The sequence below is a fragment of the Aquarana catesbeiana genome, linkage group LG01, assembly GCF_042186555.1.
Source record: "Aquarana catesbeiana isolate 2022-GZ linkage group LG01, ASM4218655v1, whole genome shotgun sequence".
Classification (NCBI taxonomy): Eukaryota; Metazoa; Chordata; class Amphibia; order Anura; family Ranidae; genus Aquarana; species Aquarana catesbeiana.
The window spans coordinates 689,122,355-689,136,083 of record NC_133324.1 but is presented as its reverse complement, the minus strand read 5'-3'; the positions used below and the strand labels follow the sequence as shown (position 1 = coordinate 689,136,083).

At 44.9% G+C, this 13,729-nt stretch overlaps 1 protein-coding gene across 1 annotated transcript in view; it reads right to left on the bottom strand.

Moving 5' to 3' along the window:
- Positions 1-13,729, bottom strand: part of BLTP1 (bridge-like lipid transfer protein family member 1) — a gene marked incomplete in the record, with an annotated part of 561,636 nt that overhangs the window by 197,348 nt on the left and 350,559 nt on the right. The window contains 1 exon segment of the mRNA XM_073603515.1: positions 5,277-5,517. Within this exon segment, the coding sequence (XP_073459616.1) occupies positions 5,277-5,517 (241 nt within the window).

Sequence of the window (13,729 nt, the reverse complement as noted above, 5' to 3'; positions counted from 1 at the left end):
CGCCTGCGCCAAAGGACCCGGCTAAGACCAATGGAGGAAGTGGAAGGAGGCACAGGGAGGCAATTCGTGTACGTAGTTCCGTCACCGTGATGACATGTTTCACGTCCAGCGTTTTGTCATGACTTGACAAAGTGCTGGACGCGAAACATGTCATCACGATGATGGGACTACATGTCCCCTGGGTCCCTGTCCCCGGGTATGTAACGGAGTCCCCGTCACCAGGGGTGATGGGGTCCCTGTGCCCCCAAAGCAGTGTCCTCTGCACCCCCCCACCACTGTAGTGTCCTCTGTCCCCCCCCATAGTGTCCTACGTATCCCCCCTATAGTGTCCTCTGTATCCCCCCCCCCACATAGTGTCCTCTATATGCCCCCATAGTGTCCTCTGTATCTCCCTACAGTGTTCTCTGTATCTCCCCTCCATAGTGACCTCTGTATCCCCCCATAGTGTCCCCTGTATTCCCACCAATAGTGTCCTCTGTCCCCCCATTAGTGTCTACTGTATCCCCCCCATAGTGTCCTTTGTATCCCTCCATAGTGTCCTCTGTATACCCTCATAGTGTTTTTTGTCTCCCCCCACCCCCCCGCCACACACACACACACACAGTGTAGGTAGAACTCTCCTACCTTACACAGGTGTAGAGCGAGCAGAGCAGAGATCGATATCACAGGGCTGGATGGGGGCGGGAACTGCTGGTTAACTTCTCACATTAACAGGCTGGTGATTAAAGTCTAGGATCGCCCAGCAGCCAATCACCTGCTGTGTTATGTAAAAAGTTAACTCCAGCAGTTCCCGCCCCCATCCAGCCCTTTGATGCCGCTGCTCAGCGGACATTTTCACCACTGTCCTCGTCATCGGACAGCGGCGAAAATGTCCGCGGGCCGGGTGCACGTGATTAATTTACTGATGAACCGGACATCCAGCTGTGGCGAGTTGCCGACTCCTGACATACAGTATCTCACAAAAGTGATGTCATGTTACAGAACTGAAGAAATTACACTTTGTTACAATGTAAAGTATTGAGCAGAATATTGCCAAGACCCTGAAACTGAGCTGCAGCACCGTGGCCAAGACCATACAGCAGTTTAACAGGACAGGTTCCACTCAGAACAGGCCTCGCCAATGGTTGACCAAAGAAGTTGAGTGCACATGCTCAGCGTCATATCCAGAGGTTGTCTTTGGGAAATAGATGTACGAATGCTGCCAGCATTGCAGCAGAGGTTGAAGGGGTGGGGGTCAGTCTGTCAGTGCTCAGACCATACGCCGCACACTGCATCAAACTGGTCTGCATGGCTGTTGTCCCAGAAGGAAGCCTCTTCTAAAGGTGATGCACAAGAAATCCCGCAAACAGTTTGCTGAAGACAAGCAGACTAAGGACATTACTGGAACCATGTCCTGTGGTCTGATGATTCCAAGATAAACTTATTTAGTTTATATGGTGACAAGCATGTGTGGCGGCAACCAGGTGAGGAGTACAAAGACAAGTGTGTCTTGCCTACAGTCAAGCATGATGGTGGGAGTGTCATGGTCTGGGACTGCATGAGTGCTGCCGGCACTGAGGATCTACAGTTCATTGAGGGAACCATGAATGGCAACATGTTCTGTGACATACTGAAGCAGAGCATGATCCCTCCCTTCAGAGACTGGGCCGCAGGGCAGTATTCCAACATGATAACGACCCAAACACACCTCCAAGACGACCACTGCCTTACTAAAGAAGCTGAGGGTAAAAGGTGATGGACTGGCCAAGCATGTCTTCAGACCTAAACCCTATTGAGCATCTGTGGGACATCCTCAAACGGAAGATGGAGGAGCGAAGGGTCTCTAACATCAACTGGCTCTGTGATGTCATCACGGAGGAGTGAAAGAGGACTCCAGTGGCAACCTGTAAAGTTCTGGTGAACTCCATGCCCAAGAGGGTTAAGGCAGTGCTGTAAAATAATGGTGGCCACACAAAATATAGACACTTTGGGCCCAATTTGGACATTTTTACTTAGGGGTGTACTCACTTTTGTTACCAGCAGTTTAGACATTAATGGCTGTGTGTTGAGTTATTTTGAGAGGACAGCAAATTCACACTGTTATACAAGCTGTACACTCACTACTTTACATTGTAGCAAAGTGTCATTTCTTCTGTGTTGTCACATGAAAAGATATAATATATTTACAAAAATGTGAGGGATGTACTAACCTTTATGAGATACTGTAAATTACCTCAGCCCTACACCCTTATAGGATATTTTTAGATTCAAAAGAACAAATGTTCATTTTTCAAAGTCTTTAAAAATGGCTGAGTCGTAAAGCCAATTTTTTTCAAAGAACACACATGAAAGATGGTGTATAGGTACAAGAAAAAATATGTCAGCTCTTTGGAATTACCTGGATTTCTGCATGATCAACCCATAATTTTAATAGACAAACACACGATGACCAAATGAACAACACAACCAATTTGTGTCTTTTCCATGGTTTACACATTTGTACCCACTGCATCCCTGCTTTTAATTTTATCTATGTGTGAGCTTATCAGTAATTTTTTTTTATTATACACATTTCTTTAAGGTTCGATAGTGATAGTAAATCAGAGAGCAGTGAAGCAGAAAGCTGGAGATGAAGTGAAAATGTATTTATTATATTCACCATATAATCCTTTTATGGGGAGTCCATTGAGGGACACAAAGTCATATATTGTCAGGTTATACTGCTGACTACAGGAGGATTGGAAAGTGACCAAAAAAAAAAATTTGAATGCCAGCCCACGATAATCTACAAGCACATGACGGAGACTTATGAGACTCTGATGACCTTTCCTTGGACATCTAAAGTTGAGCCAGGTGTACGTTCTTGCCTCCCATGATATCCCTCATGATGATGACATCGAGAGTAGGTCTAAAAAGACAGCATCCCTTGAAGACCAGGCTAGTCAGGTGCTCCTTGGATATAGAATCTACCTCTCATCACCTTAACAATATGGGTCTGTGTTTCTGTTTAGACAGCAGACGCTTATAGGACACACGTTTAGATGCTTCTAGCAAGCCATCTCAAAAGGAACTGTAGGGCTCCAGACATCAGCTGTACACACTATAACAGGTAGGGAACTTCCACGACAGTGGAGAGCTCTCTACTGAATAAATTAACCCATTCTGCTGCAGTGTGACAAGTCGCAGCCATGATAGAGTGTGAAGGCCCCTAGCCTGTGAATGGGCAGCGAGTTTATGTGGCTTAATCTGCCAGGCTCTGCTTTGAGGCAGCCCATTAAGATGTATAGGAAGCAGAAGCTGCACAAACACAGCCGCACATCCCAATTTGACCTGGGTAAATGCACACTGTCTGTGCCCCTGCAGCCGCTGCATCCCCATACACTTACAATGGCTCCCGCTGCTGCCTCTGTATCCTATAGGGAGAAAGAGAGAGACTAACGCTGCTGCAGACAGGCACAGCGCTGGATTGAGATAGGACTCAGGTAAGTAAAAGGGGGTGATACAACTACTGGGACATTTTTTACCTTAATGCAGGGAATGCATTAAGGTAAACAATGCTCTGCCTTTAGAAACGCCTAAGGTTAGCCTAAATTGAAAACAGAAAAATCGGCACAAGGGACACTTACATTTAGTATATGTCCTCTGTGCTGATTTTTTGTGTTTTAGGAGAAATCTTTATCTGTCCAAGCCCCACACCCCTGCCGCCATCAAGAGAGCTCCACTATGCACACCCTTTCCTTACAGACCTGCCATTCATAGAAAACCATACTAGAGCTTCTATGAATGGCACATGATCACTAAACTCTGCATCAGTGTGAAAGGTGGCTTAACCCTGCCACACAGAAATATTACACTGTCAGGGGTGAGGAGAGGCTCAGACAGATGAGGATTTCTCCTAAAACAAGAAGAATCAGCTCAGGGGATGCATTATAAAGGTAAGTTATCTCCCTTGTGCAGATTTTTCTGGTTCTAATTTAGGCTAAACTTGGGCTTTAATGTGGGCATAATTTGCACTTGAAATGCATGAATTAAATAAGTGGTACTAAAAATAATAGATAGATATTAGGTTAGTAGACACCACTGTTTTGGAAAGAAGTGGTGAAACAGAAGTAGGAAACAGAAGATGGGTGTAAACAATAATAAAGCTTTAGACCTCATGCACACACAGCTCTTTTGAATGCCTTTCTCCTAGGAGAAGCAAAGCAGCAGTAAACCACTGTCTTAAAAAAAAAAAAATAAATCCCCTGCAAGGCAATTGTATAATGTAGTAGTATGCATCGCATATTAGCACATTATGAAGTACTTACCTTAGAACAAATCCACCCAGCAGTGTGCGGTCACTTCCATCTTCCCCCCCGTCTTCCTTCCGGGTTCGCTGGCTCCGGTCCTGTAAATGGCTGAGCCGCCATGCGCACAGGAGTCACGGTTCACGGCACAGAGTTCTGAAGGGATAGCGTGGGTATGCCGTCCCTTTAGAGCTGGTGATGGCACAAGCTGAATCCAGTGTGAATATTTCCTAAACAATGCAAGTTTAGGAGATATTCACTGCACCTACCTACTGTAGGCACAGGTTAAAAAGCTGCGTTTACTACTGCTTGAAGAACGCACCTAAAGTTATGTTTTTCAAATGTTTTTAAGCACTTATAGACATGTTCAGGCGCATCAAGCATTTGGGTGTTTATTCATTTAATTTCCCAGAATATTAATTTATTCTGCCCATGGAAATGAATGCTCAAGCACTAAACGTGCCTAGGGATTAGGTGCATTCAGGTTTTTTTCTGCCCAAACGCTCTTCTCCTGAGCGTGATTTTGGTGTGTTTGGATTTCTGCCCCTAAACACCTATGTGTACATGGACACAGTGGGGGTTATTTACTAAAGGAAAATCCACTTTGCACTGAAAGTGCACTTAGAAGTAAAGTCGCTGTAGATCCAAGGGGGACATGCAAGGAAAATAAAAAACAGCATTTTAGCTTGCACATGATTGGATAATAAAATCAGCAGAGCTTCCACTCATTTCAGATCTACCCCTTAGATTTAGAGCAACTGTACTTCCAAGTACACTTTCAAGTGCACTTGCAGTGCAAGGTGGATTTGCCTTTCGTAAATAACCCCCAGGGTAACATAGAGGGGTGTGGAGGGGCAGAAAAAAGTTAGACACCTGTAAAATGGGCATCTGGCAGCTGCTGTGTGCATAAGATCTTTCTGGAATTTGACCTTATTATTAAACAGTTCATCATCTCAGAAGCCGTAAAAAATGAACAGATTATGTTCAGAACAATATATAGAAAAGGCATACCTGCATCGAATTCAAACTCTGCACCATCAGCACTGGTGTCACTCTGCAGAGCTGCACCATTCTCCAAACCATTCAGATCATCTTCCTCTTTCTTGACTGGATTTTGAGGCTTCAGTGGTTGAGCTGGCCTGAGCAAGCGAACGCCTTTAAAAGCAGGTGTAACAACAATAAACTTCATCCATTGCCTGGCAAGAGCAACAAGCCCTTTCTTCAAGGTGACCAAAGCAGGGAGTCCATCACTCTGTGACACAAAGATAATATTAATAATGTACTTATTTCAATGAACCACTCTATGCTGCTTCCTTTGCCTATGTAGGCAATAAAGTATAAAAACTTTTTAGCTTTAGAACCACTTTTAACTTTATTGCTATCGCAAGGGGGGGTCAGATCATGTCCTCTCAAGTGACAGAGCTATCACATAGGTGTGGAGACAGTCCTCACATCCGTGTAAGCTCCTGACTAGAGCTAATCTGGGTTTGCACAGGACCTCTTTCTTCAGCCTTGGTGACTGAATTAAATGGTGGCAAAGTGAAGAAAAGTCAAGTTTGGACAGAGTAGAGATGGATTAGAACACCGCTTAGGTTTTTATTGCTAACTCTGTACTCGTTAGGGAGTTTCACCCTCTCTATTTGTCCTGTTTACCATTATCATCAAAAGAAAAAGAATCCCAAATTCTGGGTTGTTTCCAAAACAGTAATACAGGGAAAACGTTCCATTGGGGACACTAGTTCTGCGCAGCCCCAACGGATTCCCCTAATTTGCACGGATTTCCTCTAACTTCCTGCTTTAGCTATAGGACAGGAAGTGAAGGTAGATCTCCCCAATGGGACACAGAAAGACAAAAAAAAAAAACAAAAACAAAAAAAAGGGGTTAAAACTTGCCTTTACCCTAGGTATTATGGAAAAAAAAAAGTTTTATTTGAAGTACTACTTCAAATAAAACCCCATACAATATACACACTGAAGTGATAAGCCTCAGGTGATTACACAGAGATTAAACCAATCCTCCAATTTAAGTTGTACCTCTTTATCTACAGCACTTACTTTTCTGCAGCCTTTTAAAACACACAGAACAAAGGCTATTTTCTCAGCTTCTGCAGGCGGCAGGTGTGACATCACAAGCCGCACAGCATTCAGCAGCGAGCTGAGTGTAATCTAGGACTTCTTTTTTTTCAAATATTTTATTTATGGAAACCAAGAAACAGCGGATACAAAACATTACACTGATAATGTATAGACATCAACATAAGCAAGTAAAGCATACATCAAATCCATTCGGTAATTCAATATTGAAAAGACATACACGTCAAAGATGCAGTACCAAGACTATTTCCAGAATGGCTGTATCTTTTCCGTATATTGTCTAAAAATTAAGCCACATAAAGAGAGACATGGAGCCACTAACTCCCGTATCTATTTTGTAGAAAAGCAAAAGTGGAAGAGAAAATAGAAAAGCTAGGAAGGGAATAATAGGATTTTTATAACAGTTTACCTGTAAAAATCCTTTTCTTGGAGTACATCATGGGACACAGAGCCTAAGTAATAACTTAATGGGTATATAGGCACCTTCAGGTGATGGACACTGGTATACCCAATCCAGGAAGTTCACTCCCTATATAACCCCTCCACCTTCCAGGAGTACCTCAGTTTTTGTAGCAAAGCAATATATTTAAACCCATAAAAGAGGGGAGGGACCCTCTGTGTCCCATGATGTACTCCAAGAAAAGGATTTTACAGGTAAGCTGTTATAAAAATCCTATTTTCTTTATTGTACAACATGGGACACAGATCCTAAGTAATAACTTAATGGGACGTCCCATAGCAATGCTATTTGACGGGACGGAGACACAACCCGCAGGATTCTCCCAGACTTGAGGACCTATACTGCTGCCTGCAGCACACTGTGCCCCGAATATCGGGGCGATATCCTCATACGGCCTTACTTCCACTTGATAAAACTTGGTGAATGTATGTACTGAAGACCAAGTTTCGGCCTTACAGATCTGAGCCATGGAGGCCAGGTGACACACTGCCCAAGAAGCACTAACTGACCTGGTAGAGTGCACTTTGACATGGAAAGGGGGAATCTTACCCCTTAAATTATAAGTCTGAATTATAACTTGCCGAATCCACCTAGCGACAGTGGATTTCGACACTGCCTGTCCTTTCTTAGGACCCTCTGGCAGAATAAATAAGACATCAGTGTTTCTAATCTGAGCAATTGTCTTTAAATAGATTTTCACTGCTCTCACCACATCAAGACAATGTAGTGACTTCTCTTCCTTGGAACATGGTTTTGGAAAAAACGATGGCAGGACAATATCTTGGTTCAGGTGAAAACCTGAAACCACTTTTGGCAAAAAGTCTGGACGAGGGCGTAACACCACTCATGAATAATCAAGCATGGCTCTTTACAAGAAAGAGCAGCCAATTCCGAGACACTCCTTGCTGAGGATATACAGTCAGGTCCATAAATATTGGGACATCGACACAATTCTAATCTTTTTGGCTCTATACACCACCACAATGGATTTGAAATGAAACGAACGACTTTCAACTTTAATTTGAGGGTATTTACATCCAAATCAGGTGAACGGTGTAGGAATTACAACAGTTTGTATATGTGCCTCCCACTTTTTAAGGGACCAAAAGTAATGGGACAGATTAACAATCATCCATCAAACTTTCACTGTTTAATACTTGGTTGCAAATTCTTTGAAGGCAATTACAGCCTGAAGTCTGGAACGCATAGACATAACCAGACGCCGGGTTTCATCCCTGGTGATGCTCTGCCAGACCTCTACTGCAACTGTCTTCAGCAAGTGAAATACATGCTCAATCGGATTCAGGTCAGGTGATTGACTTGGCTATTGCATAACATTCCACTTCTTTCCCTTAAAAAACTCTTTGGTTGCTTTCGCAGTATGCTTCGGGTCATTGTTCATCTGTACTGTGAAGAGCTGTCCAATGAGTTCTGAAGCATTTTGCTGAATATGAGCAGAAAATATTGCGCGGAACACTTCAGAATTCATCCTGCTGCTTTTGTCAGCAGTCACGTCATCAATAAATACAAGAGAACCAGTTCCATTGGCAGCCATACATGCCCACGCCATGACACTACCACCACCATGCTTCACTGATGAGGTGGTATGCTTTAGATCATGAGCAGTTCCTTTCCTTCTCCATACTCTTCTTCCCATCACTCTGGTACAAGTTGATCTTGGTCTCATCTGTCCATAAGATGTTGTTCCAAAACTGTGAAGGCTTTTTTAGGTGTTGTTTGGCAAACTCTAAACTGGCCTTCCTGTTTTTGAGGCTCACCAATGGTTTATATCTTGTGGCGAACCCTATGTATTCACTCTGGTGAAGTCTTCTCTTGATTGTTGACTTTGACACACATTACACCTACCTCCTGGAGAGTGTTCTTGATCTGGCCAACTGTTGTGAAGGGTGTTTTCTTCACCTGGGAAAGAATTCTTTGGTCATCCACCACAGTTGTTTTCCATGGCCTTCCGGGTCTTTTGGGGAAATACATAGATCAGTGAGAACAGATCCCACGGGGTCACCAACGCATCTGTTCCGCATGCGAGTAGATCCCTTGTCCTGGACACAAAGTTGACTAACTTCATGTTGAATCTGGACGCTAGAAGACCTACGTACGGAGTCCCCCATCTTTGGCAAATAGCCCAAAAAATGTCGGGGTGAAGAGACTATTCCCCCTGGAATTACTGCTGGCGACTCAAGTAGTCCGCCTGCTATTTCTCTACTCCCGGAATGAAGACTGCCGATAGTCATGGAACATTCCTTTCTGCCCAAGTTAGAATATGGTTCACCTCCCTCTGCGCTAAGAGACTCTTGGTGCCCCCTTGGTGATTGATATAGGCCAAAGCTGTGGCATTGTCGGATTGGATCCTGACAGGACAATCCCGTAACCTGGAAGTCCAGGCCTTCAGAGCCAGACGCACTGCCCGAATCTCTAGGATATTGATGGGCAACGTTCTTTCGGCTCTTGACCACTGTCCCTGGACAGTTGTCTTTTCTAGTACTGCCCTCAGCCTGAAAGGCTGGCATCTGTCGTTACCACTTTCCAGATAACAGGTCTGAAGGATTTTCCTTTCAGCAGATTCTGGGTTAGTAACCACCAACTGAGACTTTGGGACACCCTTGGGGACAGCCGCATTGGCAAGTCTAAAGCTTGAATTGTTTTGTTCCAAGTAGACAGGATACTGTTTTGCAACAGTCTTGAATGGAACTGGGCATAGGGAATCGCTTTAAATGAAGCCACCATCTTTCCTAGCAACCTCATGCAAAGGCGAATGGAGGGGTCGCCTTTTGACCTGACCATCCGCACCAGCTCTCTTATGGAGTTGATCTTTGCCTGAGGCAAGAACACCTTTTTCTGGGCTGTGTCTATGATCAGATCCAAGTACTCCAGCCTTTTTATCGGTTTTAGGGAAGATTTCTCTAGGTTGAGAATCCAACCCAAACTTTCCAGGTAACTGGTTGTAATGCGCACGCTTTGCTCTAAACAAGCTACGAACTGGGTCTATTAGCAATAGATCGTCTAAGTACGCCAAGACTGTTATGCCCTGTACCCTTAACCTGGCTAGAGGTGAGGCCAGGACTTTTGTAAACACCTGGGGTGCTGTAGCTAGCCCGAATGGCAAGGCTACAAACTAGAAATGCTGCTGTTCTGCATTGAACCTCAGAAACCTTTGGCGAGCGGGAAATATAAGAACATGCAGATATGCATCCCTGATGTTGAAGTTCTTCTCCTAGTAGGATAGAAACTACTGACCTGATCGTCTCCATGTGAAAGGAGCGGCACTTCAGGAACCGATTTAGATTCTTTAGATCTAGAATGGGTCTGACATCTCCATTCGGTTTTGGTACTATGAAGAGGTTTGAATAAAACCTCAAACCTTGCTCTTCTGTGGGGATCTGCATGATCACCCCCTGAGCCATTATTCGGTCTAGTGCCCTAAACAGAGATTGCCTTTTCTCTGGATCTTTGGGAACGTTTGACCTCAAGAAACGAGACAGTGGAAAGTCCAGAAATTCCAGCTTGTACCCCAGAGTTACCGTGGAGATGACCCATCTGTCCTGAATTTCCACTTGCTAGACTTCTGAAAACTGCAGAAATCTTCCGCCCACCCTGGCGAGGGGGGGGGGCCTCTTCATGATGAGGCTTTAGGATTCTGCTTTGGAGGTTTCCGGCCTCAGGACTTCTTTTGAGCCTGGGCCTGACCCTGAGTTTTTCCTCTAGAGTCTGACGGCGGAGGCTGTCACCACTGCCTAGAGGCGGAAGCCCCTGGTGCAGGAGAAAGAGCCCGTTTAAACGAAGGGCATTTATACTTTCTTTTGACTGGCAAAAGAGTACTTTTCCCACTAGAAATTGTTTGAATGTATTTGTCCAAATCATCCCCAAATAGCCGATCCCCATGAAAAGGGAACCCAGTCAGGAGTTTTTTACATGGTGCTTCGGCTGACCAATTTTTTAACCACAGGATTCTATGCATATGTACTAGCATAAGTGTAAGGCGGGACGCCTGGTGAATAGAATCTTTAATGGCATCTATGGCAAAGCATAATGTTTTTGGTAGTTCGGCCAATTCCCGGGCTTGTTCTGCAGGAACCTCTTTAAGGGCCTGTCTAAATTGGTCCTTTAGGGATTGACAGACACCTATTGCAGCGACTGCAGGCTGAGTAACAGCAACTGCCAAGGAAAAAGCGGATTTTAACAGGAATTCCAACCTTTTTTCTGTTGGATCCTTAAGCATTTGTGCATTGTCTACTGGGCAAGTTAGACCTTTATTCACAGTGGAAATCGCAGCGTCAACTGCTGGTACCTTCCATTTTTTGTTGAATTTCTCCTCCATGGGATAGAGAACTGAAAATCTTTTTGGAGGGAGAAAATGCTTATCCGGGTGATCCCATTCAGCATAAATAAGCTGTTCTAGTAATGCATGAACAGGAAACCCATGCAAAGGCTGTGAAGGTTTTAAGGAACCCAAGGAAGAAATCGAGCTTTCAGCAGACACTGTTAGGGGTAGCATGAAAGTAGAATGAACCATCTCCGTAAGAGATTGTATCAGCAATTTCTCAGATTGCAAGGCTGAAAAAGGTTCATCTAGCGTTGTTTCCCCTGAAGAGGAATCATTGGTTTGTCTTTCCTCCTGATCGTCTGAGGGTAACACCTCATGCTGTGCCCACTGTTCCCCTTGCAAAGGGTCTAAAATGGGGGAGGGGGATCTAGCACACTTCCTATCCATTTGAATGAAGGATGCAATTAAAGCCACTAATCTTCCTTCCAGGCCCTGCAGGATGGAGGAAAAGACATCTTCAGTCACGTATACAGGGGCTGATATGTGAGAAGCAGTTGCACCATCGATTTGTTCCAATGACTCATCCTGGCTTGCCATAATTGGTATTTCAAGCGAGGATGACAGTGTGGAGACACGACTGGTACTCCTAACACCTGGTGGTGAAATCTTTGGTTTTTGTGGTGTTTTTTTTGATACGCATAGTCCTAAGCACAACAGGCAGAGGCACTATTAAATTGCACTAATCGCTGAACATAGTCATGACAGTGATGCCGCTATTAAGTTCAGCCTAGTGCTGGAAAAAATGTCCTTCCTGTATCAGGAATGCCACTTGCAGCCCTTACATGCCCCACTCCTGTGTCCCAGTGTAGGCTGCTTGCTTCCTCCTCGCTGCCGAGGAGAGACTGCTCCAGCTGATCCTTAAGCCTCCGAGCATCCTCGTGGATGTTGCACGCCACCGCTCCTAGGCTCCGCCCCCTTCCTAAACCCGCCCCCTCCTTTTCATTTGAAAATTATTCCTGCGCTGATCCACGGGTGGCTTTTGGGCCTGCAGACCCAACACGGGGGGGGGGGGGGGGGGGGCAGAGCCCATGACTCAGTGGGCAGAGGAAAACAACTTTTGAGGCAAAAAAGTGGGAACTCCGCACCCCCCCTGATCCCCCCACCCCCCGCGGAGGGGAAGGGGGGTATTAGAAGGGGGGTACAACCACTGCTGTTTCACTGCTGTGGGGGAGAAAAGCATTGCAGATCTCTTACCTTGAGAGGAGTCACCCTGCACAAGCTGCTGAGGCCACACACAGGCTGACACTGAGCTGAAGTGAAGACATCAGATTAAGGTATGTGCATATACTCCCTCTAGTGGAGATTTTAAGACATGAAATTTTTTCCCTTAAAGAAGAAAGCATAGGTGGACTTTTTAGTTCCCAAGTTTCTTCCCTTACCTTATCCCTACCACTGGATTTGCTGAATTAACAGTCAATCCAACCTTCACCCATCACGGCGGGCTGCGTTTAGCAAACCTTTAAGGACCGGATCCCTTTTTATTCGGGTTCCACTCCCTTGGACCTGTAAAAAGCAACCCGCCAGGAAAAGCTTTTAGGTAATGTAGCATGACCAAAGCCCTGGGTCCCAGGGTCCAGCCCTGCATAGAGAGGCGTTAGAGGCGAAACCTTGTGCTTCGGATACAAGGCCGTGTACCATCCACTTTGGCCTCAGTGGCACTTTGGATGGATTCGGTCTATGGAGGCTATTTAAATCCAGCATGGATCCCTCCTGGAGCTCCTCAGAGCAGATCTTCACTCGTGACCAACACCTTGGACACTGGCGAAAAAACTGAGGTACTCCTGGGAAGGAGGAGGGGTTATATAGGGGGGTGAACTTCCTGGATTGTCCCATGATGTACGATAAAGAAAGAGAGGAGGAGAGGGAAAAAAAAAAAAAAAAAAAAAGAGGGGGTAATCTAGGACTTTAGTGGAGGGAAAAGACACCCCCCCCCCATAGGGAAAACATGCATAGCTGAGGCAGTCAATCACCTTCTTTGTGCTTGACTGGGGGCAGAGCCACAGAGCCATTTTCCAAGGTTCTGTGGTGTCACCATAGCTTATCGAAGGTGACTCATGATAACACAGGGAGAAGATGAGACAGAAATCACAGTCCATGCTTTGGATAGAAGCATGTACGCACTAGAGAGGGATATGCATTTTAGAGATTTACAACCACTTTAAGTATTAATTTTTGTGATAAAGTACTGATTGAGTGTGCTTTTAAGAATAAATCTAGACATGGCAATATTATACACAGTTACATCAGTAAGCTTGGACCAATGTAACTAAATACAGTATATGCCATACCTTGCTGAAGCCCCGGGAACCTGGGATCACTGATGACCTAGACACTGCTACATCAGTGAGCTCCACTTGCTTCCAGGTCCTGCATCAAGCAGCTGCACTCCTGCTTACTGAACACAGAAATCTTCTGAATAAATGCATAGGGTTCTCTGATTGGATGAGGAAGAAAGGTGGGACAGTGATGTCTCATTTGCTTTTTCATTCAATCACTGACTTTTCATTCATTAACCACTTGCTGACCAGGCTTTTTCTTGAACCTTTTGTTTACAAGTTTAAATTGGTA